The 15,087-nt window shown below is 35.6% G+C and overlaps 1 protein-coding gene across 2 annotated transcripts in view; it reads left to right on the top strand.

Annotated features, from left to right (window-relative positions):
* Positions 1 to 15,087, top strand: part of ttc6 (tetratricopeptide repeat domain 6) — a 28,610-nt gene that overhangs the window by 10,785 nt on the left and 2,738 nt on the right. For both annotated transcript variants that reach the window (XM_059519938.1, XM_059519937.1), the window contains exons 13-29: positions 1,089 to 1,225; positions 1,356 to 1,525; positions 3,453 to 3,573; positions 3,811 to 3,970; positions 4,783 to 4,865; positions 5,302 to 5,378; positions 5,595 to 5,752; positions 6,671 to 6,805; positions 7,014 to 7,190; positions 7,283 to 7,423; positions 7,525 to 7,638; positions 7,813 to 7,932; positions 8,352 to 8,425; positions 9,743 to 9,953; positions 11,569 to 11,721; positions 12,283 to 12,456; positions 12,541 to 12,766. In XM_059519938.1, coding sequence (XP_059375921.1) covers positions 1,089 to 1,225; positions 1,356 to 1,525; positions 3,453 to 3,573; positions 3,811 to 3,970; positions 4,783 to 4,865; positions 5,302 to 5,378; positions 5,595 to 5,752; positions 6,671 to 6,805; positions 7,014 to 7,190; positions 7,283 to 7,423; positions 7,525 to 7,638; positions 7,813 to 7,932; positions 8,352 to 8,425; positions 9,743 to 9,953; positions 11,569 to 11,721; positions 12,283 to 12,456; positions 12,541 to 12,766 — 2,431 coding nt within the window. The remainder of the gene's footprint in view (positions 1 to 1,088; positions 1,226 to 1,355; positions 1,526 to 3,452; positions 3,574 to 3,810; positions 3,971 to 4,782; positions 4,866 to 5,301; positions 5,379 to 5,594; positions 5,753 to 6,670; positions 6,806 to 7,013; positions 7,191 to 7,282; positions 7,424 to 7,524; positions 7,639 to 7,812; positions 7,933 to 8,351; positions 8,426 to 9,742; positions 9,954 to 11,568; positions 11,722 to 12,282; positions 12,457 to 12,540; positions 12,767 to 15,087) is intronic.

Below are 15,087 nucleotides of genomic sequence, written 5' to 3'. Positions count from 1 at the left end.
CTTAAAGCTGTCATACGTGAGGAATTAAATTTTCCTTGACCTTTTGAGATAAATGAGTTTATTGTACTATGGAAAATATACAGCCCTGTAACTTTCACAAGTGAAGATTTCTCCAATTCTCCCAAGTCCACATATTAAACCTAAGCAGCAAAAACAACTGTGAGTTTCTGAATCTGAGGAAAGTATTTTTTTTAATTTTTTTCTTATGAAATCTTTTATAATGTCAGCAGAGCCTATTCGATATCCCTATAAGGTGCTGTAAGTATGACACATATTCCTTTTCCAGCTTGTGGCTGCTTGTTACTGTTTTATTTATTGATTTTTACTAATGCTTTTTATATCCGACGTGTGTAAAAGTACTTTGAGTTGCATTTAATATATGTAAGGTGCTGTACGGTCAAAGAGTTAAATGTAGAATTTTTTTCCCTGTCTGTGTGTAGCACCTGCATATCCTTGCTGCAGTCTGATATTACCAGTTTGTGCAGCACGCTTCAGCATGAATTGTTTCGTGAACCTGTCAGAATGTGATAGTCTTTGCAACAAAGCTGTTGGGAGAGTCACAATAATCCCGGGCGAGAGAACTGCAAAGTGCAGCTCCTCACTTCACTTGTGAAGGGGACCTTTCTTAAAAGCACATCAGCAAAAACGAGCCACTTAATGGTCCGTTTAACTCTAAGGGTCAGAGAAAAGGTGGGAAATGGCTTTAAAAAAGAAAAAAAAACTAAGTAGACCTATTTTTATCAAAATAAAAGATGTTTGAATGGAATCTGTACATTTTTTTGTATTGCAAGCACTGTCAGAAGGCTTTTTGAAATTGTGTTTGCCAGGTGTTATTTTTGTACTCTTTAATCACTGTAATTAGCTTATGTTAGGTTAAGGGGACAGAATTAGTCAGAATTTTTCAAAGCTTATCTGAGCAGAACACAGTTGGCATGCACAACATGTACTCTAAATATAAATCCAAGATTTGTTTGAGTTCACAAAATAGTACTGACAATGCTGATTATAGAAAATTGTTGTTTAAGCATTGGCTCAGTCATTACAATTTACATAGAGGATTTTAAAAATAAATCCTTTTTGACTCCTAGACCTTCACCATCGACTCTACAAGGACTGATGCAATGATGATCCATGGAATACAGCTTTTTAACACCTCCAAATGGATGCAGGCCCTGGAAGACTTCTCCCTGCTGCTGAAGCAAGAACCTGGGAATGCTACAGCCAGGTCAGGATTATAATGAGGGTTATATGCCTCATTCACCATGCTTTGTGTTTGATTTCCACAAAAAAATAATTACTTCACCTCTTCGCTGATGTGTGTATCCAATTATAGTTTTTTTCTACACTTACTACAGAACATACAGAGGAAGGATCTATACCAAACTAGGTTGGTTTGAGAAGTCTGTCGAGGACTTATCTCTGGCTGTGCACTTGGATCCCAGTAGCTGGTTGGCGTTTTACCACAGAGGGTGTCTGCTGAGGGAGATAATGCCTCATATGGCCTTAAGGGACTTCAGCACATCTGGTAACACGTACATGCTTGATATAACACATGAAAATGGGCAAGTTTCACAGTTTCACAGTTACTCTATATAAAGACAGAGTACTTTGCCAACATTTTGAGGCAGACTGATGCCCATGGGTATGTTTATGAAAAATGTTGAAGTCTGACAACTTGTAAAATGCAGGATGATTAGATCGATGGTTCAGTCATGGCTGTTCAACACTCAATTCAAAAGTTACACATGAGTGTTTTTCATATGATTTCTTCTTTCTTATGGAAGATCGTTTCTGCTTGTATTTCAGAATTACAAGGGGAAAAAGTAAAAAAAAAAAAAAAAATTTTCTCTGAATTCTGAGCTTATATCTCACAATTCAGATTTTTTTTTTTCTGAATATATATGTATATATTCTTACTGTACATCAACAGTTTGTCTCTTAAGGACTTTTAAGAGAAACATCTGATACAAAGCTGTCAGCTGATATGGGCAGTCAGATATCAATGCACTTAGTTGTGATGTCATATACATACAGATTTCTGAATGACCCATTTTGTAGCTTAGATTTTATCAATGGTCTTGGGAGGGAAATACTTTTTTCCATATTATGTCTCCATGTCTTTGATCTAAATCTGTAAAGAAAGCCATTTTGCACTCAGTTATTCTCCATCAGCGGGGCCACTCTCATGGCAGGCAGCTGCATCTGTTGCATCAGGTCATATGAGGATGTTGATATCACTACTCAGCCAGCAGAACAAATAAGAACCATCAAGTCTTATCGTACATGATTTTGGCAGCTGTAATCTGCTGCTTTGATCTCTGAAGATTGGAGGAATATTTTTTCAGCGTTGTCTACTGCAAACTGAACAGCTTCATCAGTAAAGTGTTTTACACTGCCCACCTAAGCACTGTGGTGCTGTGTAACAGGAGTGTAGGCGAGAGTAGAGCTTCGGCACTGAGCTATTTTTGTGACATGTACAATTTCTGCTGGTAAAAATTGTAAATTGTACTTTAAACCAATTTATAAACAATCTTTTGCAGTATATGAAGCAATATAAATATTGGAATAAACATCTACGTGCATCATATTTGCTAAACAAATTCCAATACTCTTTTCTTACAAATATTTTGGGGTGCTGATTCCAAAAATAGTGCCAGTTTTGCTGTTGCATGTCACACTTTCTCATAAAATATTATGCATTTACTAACATTTTGGGTTTCAGCAACCTCTATAAAGTGAAAACTTCTTGGTTTCCCTATTTTAATCATCAGAAAAATTGCCACAAATTGGTTCCTGTCTTCCTCTGAGCCAGGTTACAACTGTTTCTTCAATTCACCACCATTTTTCAGATGCATGAATGATTATGAAGACATTATTTTATGCCTTATACTGATTTTGCAGATTGCAGGTTAAATAACAGATTTTGGATACTTCTTTTTGTAATTCAAACCAAAATGTTTGGCTGCTTTTCTTATTTTTATAATTGCATTAAAGCTGACAAATAAATATCATTTGAACAATCATTCTTATTTTGTTTAGTAAACTATATGTGATGGAAAGTTTTTTTAAATTTATTTATTTATTTATTTTAAGCCAGCATCATCAAAATAGTTAATATTAGGCCTTTTTGCAAATCAGCAGAAATTTTATTAATTGTATTAACTGATCAACTCCTGATAACTTTTTTATACTGTGTTGCTGTAATTAATTAAATACTCAAAGCAGTTACATAGAAAATACTCTTATCTTTTGTATAGAGCCATACAGTACTCATGTCAGCAATCTGAGCTACTGTATTACAATATTTACTCTACAATTTATTGCCAGATACAGATAATGAAAGTGGTACATTGGAGACCTTGTGCCAGAATTTGTGCTGTAAAGTAAAATCAAATGCTTTCAAAGCCAGGACCTCTCATTAGCCATGTTTTATCTGTATATGTGTGTGTTAGTTCTCATCAATGACAGTGCAGAAAACCTGAGAGCATTCCTGCACCGCGGTCAGGTCTACATGACGCTCCGGCGCTGGCGGCAGGCTATGGCTGACTTTGAAGCTGTGATCAAACTTGACAGGTGATGTCCCAGCCTCTTTCACTCTGTGACAAAAAGATCTTCATTTTCTTTTGTTGCACCAGTGCAGCAGGCCATAGTTGAGGATACAATTATTGAAGCATGAAACTCTTTGAAAGTTACTTTTCAAAGGATCTCTTCTTGGTAAAATGTGACACAAAGTCTCTGAGCAGCTTATTTAAAATCAATGAAATAATATCTGAGTCATCATCTCTTCTCTCTGTGTGAACCTCTCTAAAGTCACAGCAGATTTGCAGCTGTTGCCCACGTCAGTTTGGGACTGATCTGTATGCTGAATATGGGCCGACAATATGAGGCCATCAGAAGGTTCAGTAATGCATTGAAGGTGGACCCCACCTATGTAAAGGCCTACGTATGCCGGGCCAGAGCCTACTTCAACGTAAGCCGCTGTTATATGGATGATTTGGACTGCCACATAAAATGATGGAACAAATTTATTATTGATGTATTTAAAATAAAAAGCATAACTGTCTGTTACTATTGTGTATAGATCTTAATCTTTTTGGCAGGAATGAAAATAAAGCTGTGAGGAATAGAAGCATTCAACAGACTGTACTGTAATCTCTTAAAAAAGAAAGACTTTCAGTTGATAAAAACTACATAAAACAGTTTTGAAAGTTGTGAGTTATACCTTTATACAGCACATGCCATTGTAAAGACTGTAAGTCTGTCACTCACAGCCTTGTTTTCATCTGTTTTAAATTCAATATGGCATCTAAGCCAACTAAGGTCTTTAGTTGTGGTTTGCTATTTAAACAAACCCCAAACCCTGTTTGTGCTACAGTATTCTCATAATTAATACTTAAAATAATGCAGTTTGTTGAGGAGCTGTTTCTCATTTTTTCTTATGTTATGATTTCACAAAATGCTTTTGGTGATTTTATTTGACTATGCTTTTCTTTTGTTCCTATTTCATTTGGTTATTTAACCCCATAGACTGATTATTTCTGGTTATTGAATCTGATAATAGTCGGAATCGTATATTATTACTGATTACTTTTTTTTCTTCGATTGTTTATTAATTGTAGAATAAAGCCAATATTACAATAGCTATACAAGCTATTCAGATAATGCTATGGATAATGGCATGCCTAGTTCATGTTAATTTGAGATTTTTGGTTACTAAAATATTTTATTTTAATGTAGATTTTTATAAAACTAACTAAAGCAGTGATCTTATATTTTTCACAGGTGAATAATCTGAGTAGAGCGGTGAAGGATTTGACTCGAGCCATACATATAAAGCCAGACGCTTATGATCTGCACATCTTGAGGTAATTTGAACACAAATTTGCATGCCCTTGATTCTTTTATTATTTTCTAGAGTTGCTGTATGGTTCTTAGGAGATTAAAAACCTAAAATGCTTCCTCAGTGAACCTTATTCAGAGTACCACCATGTTTATTCTGACACAAGGCTGTGAAGGATAGAAGCACAGTTTGTTCAATAGGTCTTACTCTTAATTACTCTTAATAAATAAGTCTTCCCGAAGTTCCAGTTAAAAAATGACTGTGGAAATTGGAAAATGTAAAACATCAAACCAGTGCAACCAACTGAATGGAATTTACTTCTGTCCTTCATTTGTCTTAATTTAAAAATCTAACCTTGACTTAGGTCCATGACAACAGTCTATTAAAAAAAAACTATTGTTTTTAATTGATCAAACTCTGCTATAGACAAAAGTTCTTTCAATTTTTGTGTCCGATTTTAGAGGGAAGTACTTGTATGAAATGAAACAGTTTGACCTGGCTACCCTCTGTATACGGTACACAGCAGAAATGAAAACAGGTAATGATCACATAAATTCATTTCACTCTTCAGCAAATTTTTAGTACCCGAAATATCCCAGCCCTTCTCTCTGCCCATCTTTTAATGAGCATCATTAAATCTTGTTAGGCCACCTGGCCCAACTGAGGGTGAAGTAAACCTTGCAGGAAAATGTGGTTTATGTTGCCATAACAACAACTAGACCCAGCCGTAAGGCTCTCCTCCTTTCCGTCACAGCTCTGGGTTTATCACCGGTCCAGCAAGCTGTCGTCCAATCGTTCCTGGGGAACTATGCCAATGCCATCGTCTGTCTTGAGGAAGCGGTCGATACGTGCCCTTCTCCTCCACACCTCATTCTTCTCGGGAGGACACTGATGAGGGAGCACAGGTTCAAAGTGAGTCTGAGACTCGTGCAGGGTGTATCTCAGTCAAGCTCTGTCTGGCAGAACTAAGCCAGCAAAACACCAAACAAACTTTTCCAAAGACACTGACACAAACAAGTCATTATTAGTATTACTTTTTCAGCAGCTTTAGAAATTCACCAAATTGATAAACAGGAGGCTTTGCATTATATGCACTACTTATAATAATATAATATGCACTACTGTTCAATTTATTAATTTTTTGATCAAAAATACTGTAAAACAATGAATATATAAAAAAAATCTTATTCATGCCTATGATGCAAAGCTGAATTCTCAGCATCATTACTCCCGTCTTCAAATCATTCTAATATGCTAATTTGGTGCTCAAGAAACATTTCTTATTATCAATTTTGAAAACAGTTGTGCAGCTTAATATTTTGACTTATAAATAAATAAAATAATAAGAATTATATAAAAATGTATGCACTGTGGTGCAATTTTTTTCAAGATTTTTCAATGAATAGAAAGTAAAAAAAAGAGCAGCATTTATTTGAAATATAAATATTTTGTAACACTGTTAATGTCTTTACTGTCCTTTCTGATCAGTTTAATGCATCCTTTCTGAATAAAAGTATTAATTTAACTGACTCCAAATGTTTGGACAGTAGTGTGCACTAATGTACACAGCAGATTATTTTTTGTTAAGAAAAAAAATATTTCAGCCAAGGTCACGGGTTCGATTCCCAGGGAAGCATGAATATAACTTATAAAATGTATACCTTGAATATAATGGATAAGTTAGCCAAATGCAAAAGTCTTTTTGTCAGCATCCTGTAACTTCCTCTACCTCTTATAAAGCATGTTTTTTTTTGTTTTTTTTAGTAGAAGGCAGTATTGTGACCTATTAATGCTGAACGTTTTCCATGGTTTATATTATGTCATACACAGGAAGCAGTGGAGAGTTTCAGAAAGGCCCTGTCACTTCTGGGTACCTATAAAACTAAACTCATTACTTCACAAGAGGCTGCGGAGGTCTTATATCTTATGGGCACGTGCTACATGAAACAAATGCTTTTGTTACAGGTAATTCATTGAATAATAAAGTCAACATTAAAACAAATAAAACATACCCCTTTCACTTTCTTCAAACACGTTTCTGAATACTACTATGTGTGGTCAAATAATTATTAGCATTTTATCACATTTATAAGATGTGACAGTTAAAAACTAAACAGATGGAAACAAGCATATCTGTCACTTTTCTCTTATCACCTTTTTTTTTTTAATTCAGGAGAGTGAAGACTCTCTTCTCCTCCATGCTTTGGATGCTTTTAACAGTGCTGTGAGCATGAACCCAGACCACGCTGAGGCTCACCATCAGAGAGGACTGTGCCGCGTACATCTACAAGACTCCACAGGTGTGCAGGACTTTAACAAAGCACTCCAAATCAACCCCAACCTGTATCAGGTACACCGTGATTCTAGCTCAGTGCATGGTCTGTCTGAACTAATAATAGTCTGTGCAATAGGTTCAGAATAACACTTGTTTTTCTTTTCAAGGTGCATCTCAGCCGAGCTGCTCTTTATGGGGCTCAAGGACGATATGCAAAGGCTGTACTCGACTGTAATGAAGCTATCAGGATCCAGCCCAAAAGTATCAGAGCATACTTGTATAAAGGAGCTCTTAAATTCTATTTGAAAGTTAGTAAAAATAGCACAGTTTTGAGCATAATTATCTTTCACTTGAGGCTGATGATCTCCATGGTATTAGAGAGAAATGTTCTGCACTTATCTTGTTTTAGGCATACAAGAGTGCAGTGGAGGATCTGACAGTGGCAGTCCAGATGGACAGTGCCTGTTCATTTGCTTACTACAACCGCGGCGTATGTTTTCATGAGCTGCAGGATTATGAACGGGTGACATTTCATTTCCCCACTTTGCATGCGTTTTTTCAAAACAGCAATGTATACAGGATCATACAGAAACATATACAAATGCAGGATGCTTTTTCAGAACAATTGCACTTCTGCATTTGCATTTTAATGCATAGTTGTTCTCTTCCTGTGCATTATTTCTTTTTAATCTTCAAGGCTCTCCGAGACTATAGCATTACGCTGCTCTTGGGCTGTAAGACGGAGCTTGAGCTGAAAGTCTTGATAAACCGTGGCCTTCTTTATGTGGAGCTGAATGACTATGGCAGTGCCCTTCAGGTAGGCCACAGTTATAAAAAAGAAGCATTGATTGCATCAGGCCTGTAATCCGTTTGTCTGTAGGATTGTGAAAGCATATTCATCATGAGATTTATAGTGAGGTTTTTCATATTTCTCTATTCTTGTTTTCATGAAATGTCATTTACAACTCAGTTTTACATCCATAAATTGACATATTTTGAAGATTAGAAAAAAACGGTGTTGTATGATTTTATCCCATGGGAATTGATTTGATTGTCAGAGTAGCCATTAAATATAAAAATAAAGCCACGTGGTTTTAAAGGATGTTTTGGAATAATGTCACCAGATTTTAATAAAGTAAATTGAGTCATTTTTTGTTAAGCTTACTTTAGTAGCATTTTTCTAAAAGCAGTAATAGTGAAAAAAATGTTAGTGAAAATGATTGTGTTTTGTTTTAGGATTTTAAGGCGGCAGCACAGAAACAACCAGAGGATGTAATAATGCTTCATACACTGGGAGTTATTCACCACAGGTGTGAATTTATCATTTAGTACTTGCATAGTGCTAAATTCCCAAGCTTAAGCTGAGAACCATTTTCAATCAGCAGTGGCAGTGGGGTCATAATAACTACTCCATAGCATGCTAAACCAACTGTAAACTGCTGTTGTGTTTAAAATAATAGATCAAGGCTTTAGACCTCTGATACGCATCATGGCAGGTCATGTGGTTTTATTCACAGAAAATTTCTTAGAACTAGGAATTCTGAGTTGTAGGAATCTCAATGAGTTCTGCACTTTATTCTGCTCTTTATAGTGAAGTACTGAATACAGCACAGTAAAGAGGTGATTCATATAGTATCAATCTGTAGGTTGCATTATGGAAAATCAATTTTTTCTTGGACCTTTAAAGTAAAATGATTAAAAATAAAATAAATATAACTCACAAATGAAATTATGCCCGTTAATGTAAAGTTGTAAAAGCCACAACATAAAAAAAACAAAAAAAACAAAAACAAAAAAAAACCTTATTTTGCCACAAGAAGCTTCTAAAGTTTGGAGTTGTTGTTTTTTTTTTCAAGATTCTTTGCTGAATATAGAGTTCAAAAGAATTTATTTGAAATAGAAATCATTTGTAACAATATGTCTTTACTGTCTCTTTTGATTAATCCATCATTTCTGAATAAGAGTACTCAAAAGAAAAAAAAAACATTTGGATGATGGAGTCCTGAAACCTTGTAAGACATTTATGAATAGTCATTGAAGCTCTATATGAACTGTGTGGCTTACCGTGCAGATCTGTATTTAAATGGAGCATTCAGGGCATAATATATCTACAAGTTTTATTGATCAACATTTAAAAGGTTCTACGCATTCAGAATGCATTCAGTCTGACTTGTATCAGATTAACAGCCTCTGACAGACAGGACATCTCATCTCTTAACATGGACTATATAATATGAAATATATTAGTAGCTCTCTGACGAGACGCATTGCTCTCTGAAATATCATTTACAAAAAAACAGAATGCTTTCAAATCCATAGAAGTCGACATTTGCACATTTTCATTGCTTTAAAGGAGACTTTCAAATAAATGGCTATTTACAATAAGGTTTGCAGGGTGTTTTTTTTTTTTTTCCTTATTAAACTGAGACTTCTGGATGAATGCAATGCTCACACTGGAAATGTTGCACAGATTTTAATTCAGTTTTCAAAAGCAAGAGAGAGGGGGACGTTTTTACAGAAGGTTTAAGGCAAAGTTCATAATTAAGCGGACAACTAATTTTCATGTGCAAACAGAATTAGGACACATCACTGAGGGTAATAGTCTGCTTTCTTTGTCTGTTTCCAAGGCTTGGCCAATTGCAGGAAGCTGTGGATGCTTACAGCCAAGCTTTAAGACTTGATCCCTTCTTGCAAGATTCCCATGTGGGCAGAGGCAATGTTTTCATGGATTATGGGCACAATCACGCCAGGAAACAAGCTCAGAGGGACTTCCTCTCAGCCCTGCATCTCAATCCACTCTGTTCAAGTGCTCGCATTAGCCTGGCATACAACTTACAGGTAGTTTAAAAATAATTGTCTTGTTTCTTTTTATTTCTCACAGGTTGATCTTTCATAGCTTAACAGATTTAGAGACTTTCCGAATGCTTAATTTAAGTCTCTGTTCACATCCTTCTCTTAATCTTCCTTTGGAGAAAAAAAAGCCCTCAAATTAGTGTGGATAGCATACTACCTCTGATAATTGGTCTTGGGAGAATTTGGTGTGAAATGTCATTGAATTTTGACAGCAAACTTATATATCCTGGCAAAAATGAGCACCGTTGTGATCCTTTCTGAATTTTTCATACAAGATTACTGTTTTTTCCCCTCTAAAACATCTAAGAAACAGGAGATTTATACAGTCTCTATTTATTCTTATTGATGTTTAGGGGGCATAACTGAGATAGTATAGAGATTTTATTTATTTATTTATTTTTTGCACAGTACTGCTGTATTATACCTGTATATAAAATGCATTTGTTGCAGTTGTATTTGTATGGAAGCTTATTTCAGCAAAGAAATTAAAGGTAATTGTGACTTTTTATCTCACAATTCTTTTGTATTTCAATTCTGAGAAGAAAAGTCTTATTGTGAAATTATAACTTACAATTTTCAGAAGAGAAGTCAGAATTATGAGGTGAAAAGTCACAATTACCTTTTTTATTTTTGAATTCATTGGCAAAGGAATTAAAAAAAAAAATCATTTGTGACTTTTATGCAAACTTATATATCACATTTGTTAATATCTCACTATTTTGAGTTTTATAACTCTGACAGTTTTAATAAAAATTGTGAGAAAAACAAAGTCAGAATTGTAAGATAGTTACCTTTTACATTTTTTATTCCTTGGCAGAAATAAGCTTCAATAGTTAAGGCATCAATATTTGTATCCTCTCAGATGCAGCAATATCCCCTACTTAACAATTAATATGCTGGATGATAGGGGCAAGTCATGTTATCTCATATTTCTGATTGAAATCTTCTATTTTGTCTGTTGCATATTGTGATTTTATGTTTTACATAAATCACCTTATCATAAAATGTTGTCTTGTAATACACACAATAATCTCAGCATGTCCAAAATATGTCTGTTATGGGAAGGAAACTAAATCACAAGAAAGAAATCATAACTGACAATAGACTATTGACAACACCATTAGTTATTGTAGAATGCCTCAATTACAGAATGACTAAAATATTTTGCATCACAAATTTGAGTGGTCTCATTAAATGCTTGAACTTATACATAACAAATAATTTATGCTTGGTAAATCTTAACCTTGTTAACCTTGGTAATCTTAATTTCTACATTCTCTTCTATTCAAGACTTTTGTCTGTCTGGTATCTTTTGTCTCTGTGCTCTGACGTTGTTGCTCAGTTTTCTTTTTAAAAAGAAACCTTTCTTGTGAATTAAATGTAGAAGAACTAATGGCCAATGCCCAGAGAAAAATCAGAGAAATCAGGTCAACAGTAGGAAACAAACAAGGATGTATCTGATTGCTTTTGGTATTCATCCTGGCCCTCATTATCTCTGTCTCTTCCCCCAGAGAGGGAACCGTATCTTGCAGACAGCCTGTTGCCTCTCAAGCTTATTGATTTTCACTAATCCATGTCGATATCTTGTCCTCTACGGTAGGTTTTGGGATTCTTCCAGAGAGCCTGGAATCAGTTCACTGTGGCTGTAGAGGTGAACCCTAAATGCTGGGCAGCGTATGAAGGCAGAGCTGTAACCAGCCTACAGATGGGCAACATGTTTGCAGCCCTGCAGGACATTAACACTGCTATAAAGGTTGTTAGTGAAGATTTAAAAAAAAAAATTAATACTTTTATTTAGCATTATTTATATATTATTATTATTATTATTTATTTTTTTCAAATAAATGCTGTTCTTCTGAAATCTGAGTTCTTCTATTCAACACAGAATTCTGAACAAAATAATGTATCACAGATTCTACAAAACATGTACCAGCACTGTTTTATATGTTGATGATGATGATAAGAAATATTTATTGAGCAGCAAATCAACATATTAGAATGATTTTTGAAAGATCATGTGACACTGAAGACTGGAATAATGATGCTGAAAATTCAGCTTAACGCCGCAGGAATAAATTACATTATAATTTTTTTTAATTGTGGTAATACCATTGTGGTAATATTGTACAATATTATTGCCTTTATTGTATTTTTGATCAAATAATTGCAATGTTGGTAAGCATACAAGACTTATTTAAAAAACATGAACAAATCTTATAAACCCCAGATTTTTTTAACAGAATGTGTTTATTTATTTAGTGTTTTTTTGGTGAATTTTTCCTTTCATATCTCTTCTTGTCTTTGCCCTTTTCAGTGTAACCCTTATGCAGAGCAGCTCTTCACAAACCGAGGTCTGATCCAGCAGTTCATGGGAGATAAAGCTAGTGCCATGAAGAACTACCAGACCGCTATCAGCCTCAACCCGGAATATTCCCTCGCTTACTTCAATGCTGCCAACCTCTTCTTTTACAATGGACAGTTTGAGCAGGTAAAGCCAGAGACAATTCAACACTGACTCTCTAGATGAGAGCAGTTGAGATATATAGCGAGTCTCATTTTTTCTGCGACACAGGCATGTGAAAACTACAGCCGAGCATTTGAGCTGGACCCCTCAGATGAGTCTGCCATCCTGAACCGAGCCATCACTCACGCTCTGCTGCGGAAGGTCCCAGAATCCCTGCAGGATTTCAATGAGGCTCTCTGCCTCAACCCGCTGTCTGCACATGCCTACTTTAACAGAGCCAACCTGTACTGTTCTCTCAGACAGTTCCAATCAGCCGAGAGGGACCTTACGCAAGGTGAGCTGTAGCAGACTGTGTTCACTGCCACCTTTTATTAAAGGAGTATCCTACACTCATGTACCATTATGTCACCTGAAGTCAATTTAAGTCAAAGGTTTGGAATAATTAGGAATATTTTTTTTTTAAGAAGTCGCTCATGCTCGAGTAGGGCTGTGATGGTTGCCTACTGCCACTGGCATTAGTGAACATGATGTCACACACTCTATAACAAGCATAATACAAAGTTGTAATAGTTGCAAATTCTATGGTAAGTCTACGGTAATTCACAAATGACCTCAAACACCATACACAGCATTTCCTTTAGATTGGCAGGTTTGAGCGAAGGAAAATTCAGTTTATGCATTTAGCTAATTCATTTAGTGTTGGGCGGTGGACCTTGTTGGGAAACCAAATACTACATCGCTGATCTGGAGCCATCTCCATTTATGTCACCCATCCGCTTTGCACAAGTTCCCGTGATCGCAAACGCCTGGCTGGTCAGGTTTGGTGAGGCTTTCTCCAAACTGGCGAAATACAAACGAGACAGTGATAAAGATGTTAACAAGAAATATGGCAACGATTCCTATTTCAAAGAGAGCGTGCAGATGAGGAGTTAATGAGCTTGCTTGGTGGCGGAAAAGTAAACCGGACGCAACACCGCCGCGTTACAACAGGTTTTAGTCTGTCTAGTGTCTATACAGGACATATGAACTCTGTGTCAGTACCTCATAGATCGGACGGGGGATTTACAGTATCATGTCTTGTGCTGCATCTAGTGTAGCATCAATGATTATAATGAATATTTTGTTGCGCTGCGTCGCTCGCGTCCGTTAGACAGGGTGTATTTAACTTTCTTATTTAGGCTACTTTCTTGTTTAACTGTATTATTTCTTTGATATTTATTTTAGTGTTTTGCAGGCGGCGTTCACTGACGGAGGTGCTCAAATAAACTCGAACTGACGAGTTAAACAGGGTGTGTTAGATGAATGGGCTGATTTCAGAGACATGTGTATAAATATATATAAATATATACTGTAAATAATATATATATATATATATATATATATATATATATTTCATTCATGCACAGTTTTAAGTCAGCTTTAATCACCTTTATTTTGCGGTTTGATATGACAGGATACGCACACAAAGGAAGTGCGCACCGATGCACTTGCTTAACTTGCACCTGGCACTAAAGTGGAGTGAAGTCACTTCTTGTCATGAGAAAAAGTGACAGAAGCAGCAGTTGTGAGTGGGGTGGCCAATCATTATATATATATTGTTACGTTCCCCCTTTTTTTTGGTCTAAGGGGTTTCAAGGGGAGTAACAAGTGTTGTAACAAATATATAAATGTGAGAAAACTCCTTTCCATCTATCCCAGTTCTAAATACCTCTCACGGAGTTAGATCCAGAAGGCTACACAACACCCTTTTGATTCACACAAACAAAAGAAAACTGAAGAAAAATACGCTTACTAAATGTTTCTTTTATTTAAATAAAAAGTATCCAAATATTTATAAAGCAAACAAATGATCAACAAACAAACAAAACAAGTTTAAATAACCAAATCGTCAGGAGAGGGCCAGGCCAAAATAACAAACAAAACAAGGGATTTCTAAAGTTTAAACCCAGATAAATTACCTAACAAAAGAAAAGAAAAATAAAGACAGTCATCTTACCTCTCTCCCTGACTAACAATACATAAACAGGAGAAAAGTTTAGAGATGGATAATCCAAATAAATTGGCGCCCGTCTCCCTACACGGTTTAAACATTCAAACTCACACAGTCTAAATGCTTGTACTCAGACAACAGGTTTCACCACATAAGTTCTCTTTTCAACAACAGTTCACACAACTCTGTCTGGGATAGATGGAGAGGGATTCCTCTCGATCACAGTCTCTTTGCTGCTTTATAAACGCTGCCAGCAGAAAAGCCACGCTCCTGCTAATTAAGATCAGCTGCAGATGATTTGGAGTGCTGCATGAAAGAGAGAGAGAGAGATAAAAGAAAAAGTGAACACATTCACCAGCACAATACAACGGCAAGTCTACGTCACAGGACGTAACAATATATATATATATATATATATATATATATATATATATATATATATATATATATATATATATATATATAATTTTTTTTTTATATAGCAACACCGTGCTACTGTTGTTGGTCCATGACCACCGCGGTGGTAAAAATCAGCCACCATCACAGCCCTATGCTCGAGGCTGAAAAATTCAGCAAAAACCTATAATATTGTGAAATATTATTACAATTTCAAATAACAGTTTTCTTCTTTAAAATGTAATTTATTCTTGTGATCAAAGCTGAAT

This window comes from Carassius carassius, chromosome 32 (genome assembly GCF_963082965.1).
Source record: "Carassius carassius chromosome 32, fCarCar2.1, whole genome shotgun sequence".
Lineage (NCBI taxonomy): Eukaryota > Metazoa > Chordata > Actinopteri > Cypriniformes > Cyprinidae > Carassius > Carassius carassius.
This window is presented reverse-complemented; position numbering and strand designations above follow the sequence as displayed.